Source organism: Artemia sp. Qi Xiang Cuo, chromosome 15 (assembly GCF_049724085.1).
Source record: "Artemia sp. Qi Xiang Cuo chromosome 15, ASM4972408v1, whole genome shotgun sequence".
Classification (NCBI taxonomy): domain Eukaryota; kingdom Metazoa; phylum Arthropoda; class Branchiopoda; order Anostraca; family Artemiidae; genus Artemia; species Artemia sp. Qi Xiang Cuo.
Genome location: NC_142808.1, coordinates 50,416,786 through 50,439,033, shown reverse-complemented (window position 1 = coordinate 50,439,033; position 22,248 = coordinate 50,416,786). Strand labels below are relative to the sequence as shown.

Genomic DNA, 22,248 nt, shown 5'->3' with positions numbered 1-22,248 from the left:
TGTGCTCAGTTTTCCAAACCTATCCGAGACAGAAAAGTTTGAAAAAGTGTTCATTAAAGAAATTTTTAACCTTAAAGGGAAGCTCAGACAGCCTTTCATCTTCCTAAGATTCTTTCTTTCTTCTCCTTTCCTTTCGCTTTACTACAAGTTCTAGTATCCGAATCGTCTATAGTTTACTTAAATAGGGTCATAGATTAATCATCCTCAAGTGTCTGTAGTTATAATACTAAACTTGAGGGTAAAGTTCAATCAAGGTACTGAGAAAATTCTCATACAATTTATAAATAGACCCATTTTAGCGACTTAAAACACTATAAGGGATCAAAACGTTTCCCACACTAAGAATTGAAAAGAATAGATCCATCATGAGTTCAAATGAAAACAAAATTAAAGAGTTAGAAATTTCACTACGACAAGTACAAGAGGAGAGAATAAGGGTAGAAGAGAGCGCACAAGCTAGTGTGGTAAAGCTTTCTAATGTAGTTAATTATGAATTTAGTAAAAATATATTAAGACGCAAATACAAAGTTTAGAAATACCACTTTTTATTAATATAAGGAATATATCCAGCCTTGTTTTGCTTAACTGGAAATTGAGAAATCACCACTTCCTAGCTATTACGTCGGTTGATTAAAGAAAGGTGTGGTTGATAAAAATGTATAAAAGATACATTTTATGGGAAAGGGTAGACTGATACTAATTTTATGCCGGACTGACCTCTGGTCTGTTGTTTTTAGAAATACCTTGGAATCTTGTCGGATCATTGTAAGTATCTAAATATTCTATTATATATTATTGTAGTTTTTCCGAGACTTGTGGTCTACTTGGGACAGCCAGTCCTAGTAGAAAATATATATCTGTTATTATTATATGTTAACTGAATAAAAGTATTGTATTATGGACAACCTCTATACAATCTACTTTTAGCCCCTCGAACATACCCAGCTGGTAGACCTCATTAGTTCAGTCATAGCCTAAGGCACGCTACCAAAGTTTAATTACCTTAGGGCCAGAGTTTACCTCCCCTATAAAGGGGAAATAAAGGCATCTACGATTAAATCACCCAAATACCAGTATAACCACATCACCATAACTGGTGCCCGTTGGAAAAACTGGGTCGAGAGGGCTAGATAAAAATAATAGATTGAAATAAAATGGCTTTACCAGAGGAAAAAATGACTCCCCAATCAACAGTACTTGAAATTGCAAAAATTATACCAGAATACTCAAGAAATTCAGACGTAGATGAGTTTATCGAAAAATTAAAAATGTTCGACGAACTAACTGAAGCGTTTGAGGAAAGGTCAAAGAGCAATGCGTTGCAGCCAGATTAAAGGGAAGCGCCCTTAAACATTTTGATGGAATTAAGGAAAAAGAGCCCAAGGACATCAGTACTCTAATTGAATCTTTTAAAACAAGATTCATAGAGACAAGCATCTCCGAGAGGCTAAGAACAGAGGTAGTGACATTCAATAACTCAACTAGTATCAGGGAATATGCAGACAAAATTTGTAGATCCATGTGTTTACAATTACAGAAAGGCGGAAATGACGAGACAGTACGGAAAGTATAACTACATACTTTTACCCAAGGGTTACCAAAAAAGTTATTAAGACTAATGTTATCACGGAGACCTGAAAATTTAGAGCAGGCTATAATACTAGTCGAAACAGAGGTAAAAATTGAACGAAGCTATGAAAAAATTTGATCAGATGTCAATAAATAACACAGGAGCCCAAGAAAGTATAAAATATGAAAGGGGACAGAAAAGGGTGAGCTTTGAGGAGCTAAATCGTGAACCAAAAAGGCGCGACGAAGGCCAAGGGTCGCCGTCTAGGGAAATAGCTGACAGATCCCACGACTTTGAGAGACTAGCAGCTAATAAATAAAGAAAATATGGGCACCCTCCCCCACCAAAGACAGATAGTTGGGGAACCAACAATGACAGATCAAAAATATTTAGAAGTAACCAGGAAACAAACAAACAATTTAAGAAAAATTTTTATTGCTATTATTGTAGCAAACCAAACCACTATGCAGTAGATTGCTGGCATAGAATACGCAATGAGAGCCAGATGTACAAGACAAACCACCAGTTCAGAACGCAGGGGGGCAGAAATTTAGGAAGGCAGGGAACATGCAAAGCGTGCAAAAGACTTAATACTATTCCTGAGTTTAGAGCTAGGAGTATAATTGTTAACTGCACACTAGGTCAAAGTAGCAAAGCTGAAAAAACTTGGATAACCCAGAAAATTTGGGCCAAGCAGCAGGCATTTCAACTGAGAAACCAGCCTCTAAGGGTCGACAGAGCTTTTTCCTTACAAAGACCCCTATACAGTTTAGGATGTTGCGATACAAAAGCAAATAATAATAGTCTACCGATTTTGCGTTGTTTTCAAATTGAGTGTTTTCAAAATTTACCATGTTTACTAGATACAAATGCTTCTAAATCATTAATTCGAGGGGAAAGTTTTTAAGAGGTTTCCTCCTAGTGTCAAAAATCACGTAAGGACATGCTAGAATACCCTGACATCAGTGACAGGGCACAGGCTGACAATTTTGGGAGAATGTCCAGTAAGATTTAGCACAGGGGATAAAGAAATAACAGTAACAGTAATAATATGCAAACAGCTACCATTTCCTTGTATTCTAGGAGTAGATGCCATCAGAAATTATTGGATCGTATGGGAACCCATATCTGATACAATAACCATAAACCAGGCAAATGAAAATAATAGGCAAATTTGCGTAACAACAGATAACGAAAGTGAACATTCGAATTATAACCTAAAAATAAACGGAAAAATCACAATAGAAGGGGGAACGACAGCTCAAGTTCTAGTGACATTAAATACAAAAGAAGGAAAGGTTAAAACAATGGACGTCATGATAGGAGGATACACCATAAAAGAATACCCCATGATTTTCGTGAAAAATCAAGTTATAAAAATTGAAAATGGCATAACATACTTAAAACTATCAAATCTAAGTAATAATAAAGTAAGACTGAACCAGATAGAACTTGGATCAGTGGAAAAGATTTCACATTCAGAAATAAAATCTCTAAACAGTCAAGAATTAAACGTATATTTCACTAGCCAAGAACAATTATCCTCATTAAAACTGCAACCACAAGAAAAGTATGGAATGTCGAAAACGGATTTTTGCAACAATTTGATTTAAAACATTTACCGGAAAACGTAAGAACTAAGGTGGAAAATATTCTTTGGGATTTCAAATGGACTTTTGCAAGGCACAAAGCGGATTACAGATTAACTCACTTAATCACGCACAAGATATCAACAGAGGGCCCCCCAATCAAAAAGTCACCGTATAAAACACCTTATCATTTAAAACCATGGCTAGAAAGCCAAATAAAGGAAATGGAAGATCAGGGAATAATTAAAGAAAGTGTTAGCCATTGGTGTTTTCCACTAGTAATAGTCAGGAAAAAAGATAACACTTGGAGATTATGTATAGTTTTTAAAGCACTAAATGCCGTCACGGTAAAAGACGTGATGAAGTTACCAAGAATTGATACGATTTTAGATTCTCTAGGAGGTACAAAATATTACACTAGTTTTGACTTAATAACAGGATATTGGAAAATCGCTTTAGATGCAGAAACAAAGTTTAAAGCTACAGTAATCTTAGACGATGGAAGAATGTTCACATTTGAACGTATGCCTTTTGGCTTATCATTTAGTCCAAATTGTTTTAGTCGACTAATGAATTTGGTGTTAAAAGATAACGAACCAGGAAGGAAAAAAGATACATGGGCTTATTTAGATGATGTAATTTTGTTTAATGAAAACCTGGAAGACCACTTGGTCGGATTAGAAAAATACTGGAAAAGTTTGAAAAAGCAGGCTTAAAATTAAAACCAGAAAATTTAAAAATAGTAGTACCAAAATCAGTTTCCTTGGACACCTGATGAACCAAAGTACTATTTCACCACATCCAGAAAAATTTACATTCATAGAAAATCTACAGCCTCCTAAAGATCAAAAAAGTGGCAGATCAGTTTGTGGTTTGTTAAGCTATTTCAAACGATATATTAAAAATTATGCAACAATAGTGCAACCTTTGACAAACCTTTTGAAAAAAATCAGGTAAATTCGAATGTCCAGCGGACGCAAAACAAGCGCTAAATGAAATAAAAAAGCAATTATTACTGGCACCAATACTTAAATTACCAGATTTGTCACAAGACTTCTGTTTGCAAACAGATGCTTCGGGGTACGGTATAGGAGCCATATTATTAAACATGAATTTTGAAGGAGAAGAATCAATAGTCCAATACGCCAGCAGGTCACTGTCGGAGGCAGAAAGAAAATATTTGACAGTTGAAAGGGAATATTTAGCAGTTGTTGTTTTGACAGAATATTTTCGACAATTTTTACTTGGAAAAAAATTCATTTTACGCGTAGATCAAAAATCATTAGTTTGGCTACATACGATGCAAAATACTTCAGCCCGGCTGACACGATGGATACTACATCTCCAAGCATATTCATATACCCCAATATATATAAAGGGCCGTACAAACATTTTACCAGACTATTTGTCACGAAATCCAGATACGGAAGGAAATTTAATAACAACCATTCAGAACGAACTGGAAGGGCTAGAAATACTATCTAATGAAAATATTTCGAATCATCAAGATAAAGAGGATTTTTGTTTAGCGTTGAAATCCTTTTTATCAAAAGGAACGGAACTGCCAGAGCACTTTAAATATTTTTTAAATAACTTAGATTATTTTGATCTTGAGAAAACTAAAATTCTTTTGATAAGGTATCATAGACCATCGCAAGAATATAAAAAAAATGACTTAAAAATTATTCCAGCAATTCCAAAATCACTGGAAGGAGAAATTTTACAGATGGTACATGCAACGATTGGCTGTCAGGTGGGAGAAGCAAAAACTATGGGGAGGCTGAAAGGAATTTTTATTTTCCAAAAATGTACTCAAAAGTAAAAGCTTTCATACAAAGCTGCCAAGAGGGTGCCAAACAAAAGTCGCCACCAAGGACCCCTAGGGCTGAATTAGGTCTCTACCCCACCCCTTCAGGGGTAGGAGAATTAATGGCAATAGACATTTGGGGAAAAGGAGGAAGTTTACCAGTTTCCAGGAAAGGAAACAGGTGTGTACTAACCGTAGTTGACCATTTTAACTCATACTTGTACGCTTTTCCAATTAAAGACGAAAAGACAAAAACCATTTCGAAAGTTTTCGTCAATTGCCTATTTTTGGAACACGGAATTTTTCCTAGAGTTTTACTTAGCGACAATTGGCCATGCTTTAGAGCCAAATTATTAGACGAAATTACGGAATATCTGGGTGTGAAGTGATGGTTTACATCGTCTTATATGGCAGCAGCTAATAGAAAGGTCGAACGTAAACATAAGGAATTAGCTTACATGCTGGGAATACATGCAAGAGAGGAAAATGAAAATTGGGATGAACATTTACCATTTGTAGTCTTTGCAATAAATACGGCTTTTTCACGTTCCTTAAAAGAAACGCCGTTTTTTTGCAACATCTGGATCCAAGAATTTGTTTAGATGAAATACAAAATGATAGAATATATTACAACCTAGACCAATATAAGCAAGAAATGGTGATTCGAATGAAAAAAGCTATGGAACAAGTTAAAGACAATCTGGAAGATGGAAAACAGAACAAAAAGAAAAATATGACCAAACAAGCAAAAATAAAACAAATTACTGTTTAGGAGACTTAGTTTACGTATACAAAACAAACCTGGAAGGGACAAAAAAGTTAAAACCGAAATGGGATGGGCCCTGCAGAATTTTAAAAATTCTACCAAATAACTTAAAATATGTTCTAAAGCATCAGTACAAGGAAAAGTAAGAAGTAGTACACCATAATAGAATAAAAAAGGGATATTTTTCAAAACCGTGGAAAATAGAGCCTATTCTTTCAGACGAAGAAATAGAAGACACAATTTCACCAGTATATATCAGAAGACCATATGAATTTTATGACCTATTTAATGACCACAAAGGTTGGGAGGAGTGGAAGGAGTATTTAGCCCAGTCTTGACTACAAACTCTCCACAACAAACAAGAGAAAAAGGGAAATATTTCATGCTCATCGGATACTAGTGATGAAGAACATCAAACACAACATAATGGTTTAAAACGTGATAAACTAAAGGTAAAATCCACAGAGGAAGAAAAATTGGAAGGAACCAATGAATTATCTGATTTTTATACACTAGACTTACCTACAGTCTTAACGCAAAAATGGCTTATGGAACAAACGCCATCGACCAGACGTTAGCTAACAAAATTTGACACCGATAATTCTTCTATAGAAACCGATATCACTAAACCTGGACCATCGTTAAGAAAACCCTCCTTAAGAGAGAAATTATGGAGAAAAGTAAAGAAACCAGAAGGACAGCAACAAGTTCCTTCGTCAGCAGCACAAGTAGCTAAGTCACATATGAAAAAGGCCAAACATCAGGAGAAACAAAGATTAAAGATATTTGACGAGGCAATAAAACTGCACTCGAATTCAGAGCCCTGTAAACCGCACTATAGAGACCACGGAAAACTCGCAAATTTTATAAAAAAGGGAAGAACACATTTGGAGTCCAAAATTTGGGGCAGGAAACGGAGAAAGGCAGAACAAGCGTAGCCCCCAGCAGATTAATATTTGAATAAAACAATTATAACGGAAAAAAATAATGAATAAAAATAAAACGAGTGAAAAGCCTCTAAAGAAATATCTATATTCTCCTTTTTTTAATCGGTATGTAAATAACATCAAAGTTTTCCTTCAAATATATATCGCCAGTAAAAGTTATTACCGTCACATAGAAGAGAAACTCAAAAAAAATTAGCCTAAATACTCGTAAGTTCCCAGAAAAGAAATAAGCTCCGATTTAAAATGACATCAAAGCTTCCTGCAAAAATTTTATCTCCGAGACGAAATAAAACTTCGCGAGTGGTGTAATGACAAGACTTGTCAAACGAATTAGGCTACGTAATGAAACTAATTGAATTATACATATTTAGAATCAGCATTAAAAGGCGATTCTTTTGATATGTGTATTGAAAAAAATGTATTCTCGGGGGGATAGTTAAAAAAACGAAGGAGGGTAGTTTTCTGAAATATGGTCATTGGAAGCTAGCACATTTGGAGTGAACTCAATCACTGCTGGTCTCTTGTTGTTAAGTAAATACGAAGCATCTACTAACCTTTGACTCTCTGAGGTGACACTTTCAGTCGAATTTGAAAAAAATTGTTTTGAAGAAATTTAAAAACAATTATAATGGGAAAGGCAGCAAGAGTTTACATTAAGTGCGCACTACATGTACAAGCTAGCTGTAATCTTGTTATAAATAGTAGAAGATATAATAAATTAAACACTTACCAATAAGGACGGTATATATAAACAAGAAGCCGTAGATAAATTGGATCACAATTTAAAAAGTATAGAACAGTATAAACAAAGTTTTCTCGGGTATAAATAATCTCACATATTAAATAAATTCACGACGCTCCATTAATTGAAATAACCAGGGCGAGGACATTGCAGGTGAAAAACACCGACAGGACAATTGAAATTTAAAAACGAAACTGCTAAACTTCTTGTCATTGGGGGGATCCACCAAGCTAACCAAATTGATAATAGAAATATCGGCCAAACTGGAGAAGGTTTGGGCTGAATGCTCGTGTAAATAAAATCCTACATGCTAAAATAAATAGCATGTCGGGAATTTTACTCGGGCACTAAACCCATAAACCGGTAGAACAGGGTAATAGTCAAAATATCACGGAAGGGACAAATTGCACTCAATGACTATATAAAACTAAGGCACAAATTAAACTGAGGATAATACCAGACGCGAATAAAATAAAAGATAAAAGGGACACCACAATGGGAACTGATAACCCCTATCATTAAACAAAATTTGGCACGAACTAGGCATTATTTTTTGTGTAAAGTACCGTAGATAAAGAAGTTGAGCTTGCGATGAAAACCACACAATTTTGCAAAAATCAGGATATCGTAAAAACGTATATTTTTATGAAGAAATGAAAACTAGCAAATGCGGGGCAAAACTTAATGAAAAATGTTCTAAAAATTAGCTGAAAAGAATACAATACTTTTCTAAAACGAACACTTTTGGACAGAAAAATTTGAATAATGTCCAAAAAATACAGGTTGCAAAAATTAGACACCCCCCCCCCATATCTTAAAAATATGGAGATAGTGAATTTGACCATAGAAGGGCAATCAGCATAAAAACTTGTTAAGGTTATTGAAAAAAATATGAAACATATAAATATAGGCTTAAAAAAGACCTATTTTACTGAAAAAGCGGGAAAAGACTTGAAAAAAACCCTTAGGCTTCAGTGAAATAAAGAATAAAAAAAAGAGAAGGGTTCAAGTTGAAAATATTGTCAGACAAAATTACAGGCGAAGAAACTGAATGGAGTCAGTTATACTCTGTTATACGCACATACTGAACAGACCGAACGAGACTAGTATGAAAATTGTACTAAATAAGTACAAAATAAGTAGCATTAATACTACGGAGCCACCGTTACAGTGGTTAACGCGGGCAGAGATTAATATAAATATTGGAGAAATGCTCCAAGTAGACAGGAAAAAAAATTTTGCTCTTTTGTGTGGGAGTCGTTTTAAAAAAAATGAATAGAAATGCATATAGTATTAAAAGTAATGCACATAATAGCCTTAAGAACCTAAGTTGAAGTCGAAACCTAAGACAAGACCGCTAAAAGTTGGGAATTTAAAGTTAAAATAGTCATTGTCAATTGTATGTCTAAAAATAAATTACTGTGTGCCATGAAGGCACGGCATTTTTCTGCAGAAGGGCAACTTTTCTGATAAAATAATAGCCCAAGAGGGAACTGTGGCCGCAAAAAAAAGTGTGGCAATACTATGGATAATTAATTATTGTGTGTGCAGGTGCAGAATAGTCCTTTTAGCTGTAGCCCATGACAATAGGACCTGGAAACGTTATAAAGAGCTACCAGAAGGCAGTCCTGGTAAGCAAACCTTCAGAGTACAGGCAAGAGTCATTTGATAATGGCATAAGAGGTATAAGGTGAACAGCTAACATTTTTAACTTAGCAGATCCATGCTGTAAATGAAGCCTTAACCCAAAAGGACATTAAAGCTGAAAAAAGAGAGATTTCAGGCAAAAACGTTATAAAACTGTCTCAAGTACCAAAAATTCGAAAAGAATTAGAAAGCTCAAAAGTCTGAATAAACAAACAGGCAAATAGTAAGCTAGTGACAGTTAACGAAACAAGTTGGTTCGAAATAGAACCAAAGTGGTTAAACAAAGATAAGAAAATGTATATAGTCGTATACGGAAAAGATATATAAATTTGCATTAATTTAATTGGGAAAATATATACAATTATAAACGTATTTTGAAAACTTTTATAAATATGGAATTGTTATCATATAAAAAAATGTAAATATGTAAACTTTAATAGCAAATTCATGTTATATGAACTATTGACAAGACCTTATGTAAAGGCTAATTATACTTATCAGTTATAGTGTATAAATCTATTTGTTAAGAGTGGATTTTTTTGTAAATATTTTAATTGCATTTAAGACTTATCAGATAAAAGTCTTGACGAAGTATTCTAGATTAATACTTCATAAGCAATTAACAAAACAATAATTGGAATTAATTTCAATGCTAGTTTATACCGTGTTTTATTTTTTAAATGCTTTAAGTTTTAACCAGTAGTTAAATATCCTATCTAGTTTTGCGAATTAAAAAAATACTTGTGTAAGTTATTACACAATTCTTATATATATATATACTATATTTTTATTTTCTTTAAGTTTTAACTAGTGATTTAATGTTATATGTAAATGTTTGACTTCGAAACGACGTATAAATATTTTTATTGTGAAATAATCCGTTAAGTATTAAGTTTGAAAAGAATAATCCAGCAAGAAACATAATGTTGCAATTTAAGCGGGATATTATTTTTGAAGTAATTAAAAGAGAGAAAAGTAATTAAAAGTAATTAAACTTTACAAAATCGAGTGTTTCTTTCTACTATATATGAAAAACTTTATGCTTTATGTGTATTCTAATGTGAATATTTATTTTATATACAGCCTTAGCTTTTTTGGAAAAATCAAATTTTTTGTAACATCCTTTCGGATCTGTTTTTTTCAATCATTTTTTTGGCACATTTATGGAAAGTAACGAATTTTGAAACCACTTCAAATGTATCCTGATACTAACATCTCATACCATCAGAAACCAAACCATACCTGATCAACTGATATTTTGGAAACTATAACAGTATTACAGACTTTACTATAAGTTCATCAGAAAGTGAGATAAACTCAGAACTTCATTTAGTCTCAGAGAAATTGCTAAATAGCCTCAAAACTTTATATTATTTTAATATGTGAAAATAATTTGTGCTGGAAAAATATGTAAAAATTTTAAAACCAAAATTGTTATTTGTAATTTATCCAAGGCATTTCTAAACCTGAAAAATAAACGGTATATCAACCATATCACACAGATAAATTAAATTATTAATGGGAAGTAAATTTAAACTCAAATAGTTCATAAACGTTTTTAACATTACTTGAAATCTAATTTAAGCAGAACCAATAATATGATGCTTAAGCCGCTTGGGGTCAAGTTAAAACAAAAGATCCATATAAAGAAGGGAAAAAAGAGTATTTTTCAGTCCTAGAGACAGAGAAAAAGAGAAACAAGGATGACTTTCAAATTGAAATCCTTCGACAAAAAAAAGAACATGACCAATATTGGACCAGAAACATGACCTAAGAAAACCCATTGAGGGTATATGCACATAATGACCCAAAGATGGCAGCATAATAGCTGTAAACAAAATTAAGTTGTTTTAAAAGTAAAATATTGAGAATTGGGACGATTCTTCTTTAAATGGGGAGTATTGTGGTAAAGTTTTCTAATGTAGTTAATTATGAATTTAGTTAAAATATATTAAGACGCAAATACAAAGTTTAGAAATACCACTTTTTATTAAGATAAGGAATATATCCTGCTAAGTTTTGCTTAGCGGGAAATTGAGAAATCACCACTTCCTAGCTATTGCGTCGGTTGATTAAAGGAAGGTTTGGTTGATAAAAATGTTGAAAAGATACATTTTATGAGAAAGGGTAGACTGATTCTAATTTTATGCCGGACTGACCTCTGATCCGTTGTTTTTAGAAATACCTTGGAATCTTATCGGATCATTGTAAGTGTCCAAGTATTCTATTATATAATATTGTAGTTTTTCCGAGACTTGTGGTCTACTTGGGACAGCCAGTCCCATTAGAAAATATTAATCTGTTATTATTATATGTTAACTGAATAAAAGTATTGTGTTATGGACAACCTCTAAACAATCTACCTTTAGCCCCTCGAAAATACCCAGCTTGTACGCCTTATTAGTTCGGTCATAGCCTAAGACACACTACCAAAGTTTAATTACCTTAGGGCTAGAGTTTACCTCCCCTATAAAAGGAGAAATAAAGGCATCTATGATTACATCACCCAAATACAATAAATACACATCACCAAGCTAGAAAAAACGCTCTAATAGAGTAATATGGAGATGCCCCAGTCACAAGTAGGCTTCAAAACCTATTTGTGGAGAAAGTGCCTCCCATCTCGTTACTGACATATCCAAATGAAATCCATTCATGGATTACCACCCTTAAACAAATACAAAGAAGTTTAGGGAAAGATGATATTGCTATGATACATCAAGCTATTTGTTATACATGAGGAGAGATACAAAGATTCTCAACGAGCTTAGACATTCCTAAAACAAAAGATTTAGACCATTTAGAAAGACTTATAAAAAAAGCCTTTTTACATGAAAAACCAGCCGCACAAAAACTACAAGAACAGCTCTCTGAGAAACAAAAGCCATCTGAGTTTGTGCACCAATTTTACTCCCAGATCAGGGAAAAGGCAATAGATTTTGCAAAAAATTCTCCTGGTATAAGAGTAAATGACATTACGATGAGTATTTTTAAGAATGGCATGCTCCCTTCCATTGGAAGAAGAGTACTAGAACAATCTGAGGCCTCAGATGACCAAGATGAATTATTAACACTTGCAAAAATATTCGCAGCAATTGATTTAATATAAAGGGACTTTTCGGATATGTTCTTGGGAGCAGCAGTAGTAGACTCAAGAGACAGGAATTCCACTAAAGAACCTGGAGTTAACCACAGAGTAGAACATAAAAACAAAGGCAATTATAACTATGAAAAAAGAAAATATTTTAGTTGTAGGAGGCTGGGACACATGAAAGTAGATTGCAAAATCCCAAAGTGTACAAATTGTTGGCAAAATCCAGCATGTATAAGGTGGCAAGAATTTGGGCATAGTGCAGACAAATGTCGGGCACCAAATCCTATTGAATAAAAAACTAATCAGGCAGGACTTAGAGGAGGTAAGTCCTAAGCCTAAAAATAAAATCACAAAACCTCCTTCTCACCAAAATGAAAATATTTGTTTTAGTGCGTTACAGGAAAATAAAACTGAACCAAGTTCTTTTCCATTTATGTGGACTGCTAAAATAGCAGACCAAAATTTTGTAAAATGTTTCGTGGATAGCGGGTGCCAAAGAGGCTTGTTATAAGAGGAAATATTTCGACAATTTCCAGTAGAGGTTCGTAGACGCCTCAAACCATCCTCCCTAAACGTGAAATTTTTAAGCGGAGAGACTTTACCACTAATAGGAGAGATAAATGTAGCATTTTGCATTACAGATTAGGCAAAACAAAATGAAAGATTATTTTGGAAATTTTTAGTCGTCCCAGACTTGAAATTCGACGAAATTATAGGATATGATATTTTAAACAAACTTGATTGTACGTTAAATTTAAAATATAATAAAATTTCTTAAGGGAATACAAGTACGGAGGAAATAAATTCCTTTGCGTTTTTCACTGAAGAAATTTCCGGAAGGGGATTGGCATATATAGCGAAACAGGTCTGTATTCAGGCCAATTGTTTCAAAATCATTAAGGCCAAATTTTCAAATCATTCAGCACCCTTTGTAGCTCACGGCGACACTATAATGTTTACCCCAAATATTCAGACACAATTACACATATCTCCGTTGCTATGTGAAACTTATAACAATGCAATAAAAAAAGTTTATTTTAATACTAGCGGTGAACCTCTAAACTTGCCACAAGTTAAAACTGTTGGTTCATATGAGGTGATAAACAATGAATACATAACGGATACGACTCCCTTAGCAGCAGGAGTAATAGAAAATAAAGACGAATCCCTCTCTATAGAGGAGGATAAAAAAGTATGGGAAGACAGTAATTTTTTTAAGAGAATTAAAACGGGTTCGTTAAGCTCAGAAAGAAAACAAATAGTAGAGAAAGTCTTATTAAAATTGAAACGAGCCTTTGCAACTGGGCTTTATGATGTAGGGCAAAATGACCTCCCAGGATATAAAGTAAAAATAGACCCAGATATACCTATTAAGTGTGTTAAACAATTCCCTTTACCCATTTTAATGACAGAATGCTTATAAAAACATATAAACGAAATGGTAAGAGTGGGAATAATTGAAATAAGACGTTTCGAATATACAGCTCCAATATTTTGCATAGGAAAACCCGGAACGGATGGGAAAATTCCACCAAAAAACTTGTGGGATGAAAATAATAGTCGGTTTCTCATAGATTTAAGAGCAATAAATAAATCATAAAGACTCACAGTGGGGTATTCAAAGAATTTCAGAGGTCATCTCTGACCTATCTAATAAAACCAAATTCATTTAAACTATTGAATTTAGAAATGGGTTTAGTCACTGCAGCTTAGCTGAAGAAAGCCAAAAATATTTTAGTTTTTCAAATAAGGGGATTTCTTCTGTATTTAAACACGCACCACAAGGGTCAGTTTTCTCACCCCGCGCTTTTGTTGAATTTTTAAATCAGATCTATGGACCCGAATTTTCTTCATTTTTATCAAGTTATGTAGATGACTTTACAATACATACTTCAGGGAACTTTGAATAGCATTTGAAACATATTGAACTAACTTTAAAACAGGCTATAAAATTTAGGCTTAATATTGGGCTTAAGGCTTAATATTGATAAATCCCAATTTTTTCGGAAGAATGTGACTTATTAGGGTTTCGATTCTCCACGAAAGGAATGAAACCACAAGCACAAAAATAAGAAGCTATAAAGAAATTATAACCACCAAGTAACGTCACAGGAATTAGGTCATTTCTAGGCTTAACATTTTATTGCAGGGGATTCTATCATAATTACGCAAAATTAGCCGAACCTTTAATACGACTAACTAGAAAAAATGTTCCTTTTAATTTCGGCCCAGAACAAAGCGTAGCCTTTGAAAAATTAAAGACAGAATTATTAAATCCAAATAGTATTTTTCTAGAATTTCTTGATAAAGACAAAAAATTCTACCTCGTCACGGACGCCTCGGAAAAAAGTATTGCTTCAATTTCAATGCAACAATGCGAAACAACAGATAGATTTCGAATAGTGGCAACCTATTCAAAGGTTCTTAGTGACGCAGCCTCAAGGTTTGATAACCACAACAGGGAATTTTTTGCCTTAGTACAAAGTCTAAAGCACTTCCAAAAGGGATATTTATGGGCCACGAGAACTCACATATTTGTAGACTGTGCTGCACTAACATATGTTAAAAGATCAAAAGATCTTCACTCAAAATTATATAGAATTGCGGTTCTATTAGACAACAATGTGTATACTTATCACCACATTAGCACTAGCAGAAACCCTGCCGACTATTTGAGTCACCCTAGCTCACAATTTGTTAAGGAAAATAGGTCAATTAATCTTGATGAATTAGAAGAAGAATATTTAATTAGGAGACGAGGAACCGATTGATTTTTTTTAAATATTATAAAATAGATGAGGGTATTTCAACTAGAAGACCCTAAAATTAAGGTGGCAATCAATGAAATAATAAAACTAAAAAATACACTCTTAGGCTTAAAATCTCCCCAGGATACATATAAAAATAATGAAAAGTCTAAGGAGGGTAGAAATGAACAGTCGAGCCAGACTGGTTTGACCACGCCCTGTGAGGATGTGAGTCAAATACAGGTAGCTCAAACATTCTCGGAGCTATCAAAACATCGAAAGGGGATGGATTCAGTAGTAATACTGAAGAGGAGTTTCCTTCTATAAGAAGGAACAAGCCTGGGTACAGGAATAGATGCCTAACCTCTGGATGTATACATGGCAAACTGAAAGAGGTAAAAGTAAAGGGCAGTACGCATGCGTTTGTTACTGACCGTAGGTCAATTTTAGAGGGGAGTGAAATTGAATCCTGTAAAGAACAAGATCTAACGGCGGAACTTGCGAAGACCAGAACTACTATGGGAGTTACGGGCACTATGGATAATCGGGCCGAATCCAAAACGTCCAGGGATCCAGACTCGGAGAGGGACGAGCCGCTATGGATACGACCAGCTCGTGCGGTGGAGCTTGCGAAGACTAGGACTATAGAAAAGGTCACTAGCATGGATAATTGGGCTGGGTCTGGAATACCCGCAGACCTAGGCACCAAGAGGGGTAAGCCGCAGGAAGAATTTCCGAAATTTGACGTTTCGGGCAGAGCTCAAATTAACAACAGACCAGAAACTTCAAATTTGGGGGAAGGGAATCCTTTTGTTGGGAACTGGTTAAGAGATTTCTAGTTAATCCTAGTCGAAGGGATATTGTATGCAATAGATGATTCAGAAAAAGGAAACAGATGCATCAATTTAAAATCATCCTACAAAAAAAAAACTAATTAGAGGAATCATTAATCTTATGCATACGTGCCTTTACCTAGGAGCACACATGGGGAAGGTAAAAAACTTTGAATAAGTTAAAACAAAGTTGTTTTTTTGAAAATATGTACTGCCAAGTTGAGGAGGCGGTAAAGAATTGTGATCTATGTTTAAGGAGGAATAAAGTTAGCAATATATATCCTAAATTGAGAGAAAGTATTTTCCCCGACCACCATTTCATATCTGGTCAATGGATATCACAGGAAAATTACAACTTTGTGCTAACGGTGACCAATATATAATAGTTGCAGATAAACAAAGAAATGACGAAAAGTTCAATCCAAATAAAAAAGTTAGTAAAGAAAATAGAAATAGTAATCCTTTCTATTCTTCAAGCCGAAAGTAAAAGTTTTCCTTTCATTGTTACGGATCCAGCAGACATGCTTAGGACAATTTTCGAAATTGAAAATTCACTACCAATAGGCTATAGAATTTCGGTTAATTACAGACGTCATGGCTTACTGGAACCTTATAAATCGACTAGCTGCAGTGTGGCGACACAACAATTGAAATTGTTGGTTATTTGTGATTTCTCAATATCAAATAAACAAGATGGGTTCAGAATGTTCGAAATGTTCAGCATTCCATTCCCAGTGTCAAACACTTCGTATTTCTTTCAAATAGAAAACGAGTTTAAATATTTTGGGTTGAGTAAAGATCAAACGAGATATTTCTTAGAAGCTTACAATATAGAAAAAGAATGTAACTTAAAGGGTATACCACTATTTTGCAACCACCAATTTCTTATTAGATGCACACAATTGAACTCCTGCAGTGTAGCAAATTACATGAAAAATAATGCATCAATTAATAAAGCGTGTGAAACCAAAATTATAAAGGAAAATAAAATCTTAATCCAAAGAATTGGAAAGGAAAAAGTATATAATCACATCTCCTTTCAAAGAAGAAATAAGAATACATTTCGAATGCAAAACAGAGAAAAACAGTAAATTCACATATATAAAGGGCAGCTCAATAGTGGAATTGCCAGAAGAATTTTCTCTAACCACAGAGATGTTAAAAATAAACAGGATGTATAGGGTACAGATTACAAAAGAAATGGCACCTTCAAACATATCTATAATTAGTCTAAAACGGAACCTATCCATAGCTGGAATAAAAACGAATGGGACAAAAAATTTGAAGATTTAATCTCTATATATTTCCAGAACAACTCCAAGACGCAGATTGGCATGGCTGAATTGAGAAAAATGCACATTTCCTTAAGAGACGAAAGAGGAAGGAAAATAGCTAGCTATTAGACATTTATTCTCAATACCTTTAATCTATTTATCTCTCTATTAGGACTATTTTCTATAGGAATAATATTCAAAATATTGAGAAAACTATGGTTAGACTATAGGAAACAAAAGTCTCAAGGCTTTCACGTAACTGTGGAACAAGAAGAAATTGAACTAAATTGATTCTTAGCAAAGTTATTCTTTTATTAAGAAAAAATAACTGTACTAAGAATTGTAAGTGTGGGAGATTGCGAGAATGTGAGAAAGCCATCATAACCTGACTAAATAGTAAAAATAGCAAACTATGACTTTTGAGTAATGATAAAAGTAACGAAGTATTAATTTTCTTTGTGTAAGGAAAACAAACCCAACATTAGATTTGAATAAGAATTACCTTGATCCAACAAGGTCCATAAAACGCAAATACAAATACCGTACCGTCTCAAAATCGAGAGGTCAACTTCAAGAATATTACGCGATTTGAATCACATGACAAAACAGGATTTTTAATAGAGAAAGCAGAAACTAACTTTTGAACAAAGAACTATTATTAGGATTACATCAAAACTGGTCTCTGGCCAATGAGAGACAAGAATGACAAAATAAGACAAAGCTTAAAATACGGATTCGGGAACGAAAACAGAGTAGTCTTTTTGGAACAAACAACGAGTAAGTGTTTTACTTTGTAATTAAGGTAGACTACCACTGTCTGTCTGAATTCCCCTTGAACATAAAATTAAAATAAGAAGAAAACCTCTAAAAGATTTCTGTCACTTGGAGATAACTTTAATACGTATGTAGGAGACAAGAATAACAACTAGTGCTGAAGTCTAACATTTTACTACAAGTTGGTGATTTGGGTTTATAATTCGGTAGTATTTTCACTTAGCCAAGGCTTGAGTCATTTGGAAAAAAGCAGCATTCTTAAGGTTAGTATAAGCTAAAATAAATTTCTTCCCAGAAATTTAAACTTGTAGAAAAAGCTTCGAATAACTCAGGGTTCAAACAGGAGAAAGGTCCTTAACCTAGAAATCAACGTTAAGAGAGCCTTTTGTGCTTCTCCGTTTCAGCCTAGAGTTCCTTGGAACCTAGCTTGACTTTTATAAAGACCTTATACCCAGAAAATTGGAATTATCAGACAACAACATTACTTTCCCCCTTGTGCAGTCTTCAGACGTTTATACGAAGGAGAACACTGTTTCCTTTTTAATCATTCTTTCATTTCGTTAAACCCGTACTGACTGTTTATACAAAGGTGGCCTCAATGTTTATACAGATAGGTTAGGGAAAAAGGGAATAATATCGTCCATCAAAGAATTTCCAGACCTTTATGTTCAGATATATTCAATTGAGAGTTTTCCCTGCTAAAGTTAAAGCATACTAAAGGTCCAAGGAACACAAAGCCCTTTTCAAGAAATAATAAGAGGATCTATTGGTTTGGGTTAATGTAAATTAGAATAAAATCAAGTACGGTTATTCCTATCTTAGCTCAGTAATAGTTTGAACTAAAGGATTTTAATACCCCTGAACTGAAGCCTTGACTAGCTATTCTAGTGTAACTCTTTTAAGTAGAAACATTCGATAGCCTAGAATTAACTCAATCTTTTCTTTTCGGTAAAAATTGGTGGATTGAACAAGTAGACCATAGACTGTAGACCTAGAAGAGGTTTAGAAATATTCAACATAATTAGAATTAGAATATTTTTCTTTTTTATCTTCTTTTGTAATAAAAATCAGTTGTCACTGAATTCTGAAGTCCGATTCTTACCCCAAAGCCTCAGTTTATAACACGCTACCAAATTTCAGCCCTGATAGTAGGGGCAACCTAACACGTGGAAACATAAGGGCCGTTCTTGTTACTCATCATTGTGCTAATATCTTACATCTTTTGACAAAGAACGCTTAGAAAGGAAATCTTACATCTCAAAGCGTTCTTTTGCAAACGTCTTTCATCAATCTTGTCTGATCAGTGGTCTAAGAAAAATTGTGAGTATACCATCAAGCTTCTCTCATAAAAGTTCTATATGGTAGAAAGATGGCGTTTTCACACTTTTTGCTAACATCCGTGAGCTGTAAGATCTTAGAACAAAAATGAGCTAAAAAAACCGAAATCTTTGCAGAACGATGTGAGATCTTATATGTAAGATCTTTTCACAAAAGAAATGGCTATAAATTAAAGGCAAAAATCAGTTCTTGCTAAGACTTCAACGTCATCCTATGCCTCGCCTTTGTCACTGTGGATCACCAGAGATCTGAAAACGTCATTACAACCATAGCTTAAGCAAACCAAGCCTCTCTTTCGAAAAAAAATGTTCTCATAAGCATATAATATCATAATAAATTTGATAAATCTTCTGGAAGAGGTCGCTTCATTAGAACACTACCATTAATGTTTCAAGAAAGAACTCAGACTGTAGTCGCTTGCGCGACTAGACCCACAAAGGAGCATGAAGGATGGTCAGCTGAGCCACAAAAACTATGTTCTATAGGGTTGTTGCGCGGAGTGTCTTTAGCTTTTGGATGACTGTCGGAATAGCTTGCGCATTTAGGAGGATTCTTTTGCAGCTTCGTGGCATGATGTTATTGCTGGCAATTATAACATTGCATTACCAGAAACTTGAACTCGCTAATAGGTAGGCGCTCATAACCAACCAAAAAACTTTCAAGAGATGCTTGTTCAAAATAAGCCTTTTCAGCAAATTTGATCAGAAAGGAGCGCGTTCTTCCTACCTGCTTAGCTTTAGAGGAGTTTGCTACTAGATGAATAATATCATCTGCTGTCAGGTTTTCAGGGTTAGGTGAATAATTCCAAAGTATAATGATCTTTTCACTTTGGCTATCAAAGATTATTAATTTAAAAACAAAGTTTTTCCGAGGGAAGTAAAGAGCAAAGTTCAAACTTAAAACGAACAAAAATTATTACTTCACAGCCTATCTAACATATATCAATTAAACTAATCCAAACAAATCAACTGGTTATATTTTCCTATGGTTGTAACATTAAAAAAAAACTAGCGCTTTACTGAAAACACAATAGGCAAGCAAAAAACAAGAATATTGGTTTAGGAGCCAAAAGTAAATACGTAGCCTTACAACAGCAAACTAATCTATAAAGCATTTCATTGTCCTACAGAAGGTGTGATATCAGTATGTTTCAGTATACAATTAAAATTATCTTAAAAACATAGGCAAAAAGATAATAAGTTTAATGTCATTACACAGCATATAAAATAATGAATTGATTTTTTAGGTAGCATCTTTTGCAAACGTCTTTCATCAATCTTGTCTGATCAGTGGTCTAAGAAAAATTGTGAGTATATCATCAAGCTTCTCTCATCATTGTTCTATATGGTAGAAAGATGGCGTTTTCACACTTTTTGCTAACATCAGTGAGCTGTAAGATCTTAGAACAAAAATGAGCTAAAAGAACGGAAATCTTTGCAGAACGATGTGAGATCTTAGATGTAAGATCTTTTCACAAAAGAAACGGCTATAAATTAAAGGCAAAAATCAGCTCTTGCTAAGACTTCAACGCCATCTGATGCCTCGCCTCTGTCACTGTGGATCACCAGAGATCTGAAAACGTTATTCCAACCATAGCTTAAGCAAACCAAGCCTCTCTTTCGAAAAAAAATGTTCTTATAAGCATATAATATCACAATCAATTTGATAAATCTTCTGGAAGAGGTCGCTTCATTAGAACACTACCATTAATGTTTCAAGAAAGAACTCAGATCGTAGTCGCTTGCGCGACTGGACACACAAAGGAGCATGAAGGATGGTCAGCTGAGCCACAAAAACTATGTTCTATAGGGTTATTATGCGGAGTGTCTTTAGCTTTTGGATGACTGTCGGAATAGCTTGCGCATTTAGGAGGATTCTTTTGCAGCTTCGTGGCATGATGTTATTGCTGGCAATTATAACATTGCATTACCAGAAACTTGAACTCGCTAATAGGTAGGCGCTCATAACCAACCAAAAAACTTTCAAGAGATGCTTGTTCAAAATAAGCCTTTTCAGCAAATTTGATCCGAAAGGAGCGCGTTCTTCCTACCTGCTTAGCTTTAGAGGAGTTTGCTACTAGATGAATAATATCATCTGCTGTCAGGTTTTCAGGGTTAGGTGAATAATTCCAAAGTATGATGATCTTTTCACTTTGGCTATCAAAGATTATTAATTTAAAAACAAAGTTTTTCCGAGGGAAGTAAAGAGCAAAGTTCAAACTTAAAACGAACAAAAATTATTACTTCACAGCCTATCTAACATATATCAATTAAACTAATCCAAACAAATCAACTGGTTATATTTTCCTATGGTTGTAACATTAAAAAAAACTAGCGCTTTACTGAAAACATAATAGGCAAGTATAAAACAAGAATATTGGTTTAGGAGCCAAAAGTAAATACGTAGCCTTACAACAGCAAACTAATCTATAAAGCATTTCATTGTCCTACAGAAGGTGTGATATCAGTATGTTTCAGTATACAATTAAAATTATCTTAAAAACATAGGCAAAAAAATAATAAGTTTAATGTCATTACACAGCATATAAAATAATGAATTGATTTTGTTAGGTAGCATCCTGGTCTCACATAGTATTACTCGAAATGAAGAACATATCAACCGTAATATGAACTCTAGAAATCCAGTTATTTCTCTCTATAAAACGGAGGAGGTTAAGTTGTGATACAAATTCTAAAGCGAGTCTGTAGTGACACTTCGAACTTGTTTACAAAATAATCATGAAATGTCCTTTTCAGATCCAAAACCACAGTCAATCATTAAACTGAGCTCATTTTGCATTAGTGATGCCAAATTAAACAAAAAAATAAGTAAAGAATCAATCTAAAAATGCTTTACTTTTATACTGTTAAAAGTGTCCTTAAAAGGTTTACTTTTACCTCACCAAAACTCCTATATTCTTTTGTGTTTTATGTAAAGCGCTAGTTTTTTATAATGTTACAAACATAGAGAAATACTACCAGTTGATTTATTTGCATCGGATTTATTCATATATGTTAGATAGGGTGTAAACCAGTAATTTTTGTTCGCTTTAGGTTTCAATTTTGCTCTTTACTTTCCTCAGAAAGTTTTTTTTAGTTAATCTATGCTCGGTTTTGATTA

General features: G+C 34.0%; 1 protein-coding gene across 1 annotated transcript in view; it reads right to left on the bottom strand.

The window, feature by feature from the left end:
• The window catches only part of LOC148943811 (uncharacterized), a 29,009-nt gene extending 15,446 nt beyond the window's left edge, over positions 1–13,563 (bottom strand). The window contains exons 1-2 of the mRNA XM_089101245.1: positions 13,560–13,563; positions 12,048–12,247 (exon numbers count right to left, since the gene is read on the bottom strand). Coding sequence (XP_088957371.1) covers positions 12,048–12,247; positions 13,560–13,563 — 204 coding nt within the window. The remainder of the gene's footprint in view (positions 1–12,047; positions 12,248–13,559) is intronic.
• Positions 13,564–22,248: the final 8,685 nt, after the last annotated feature.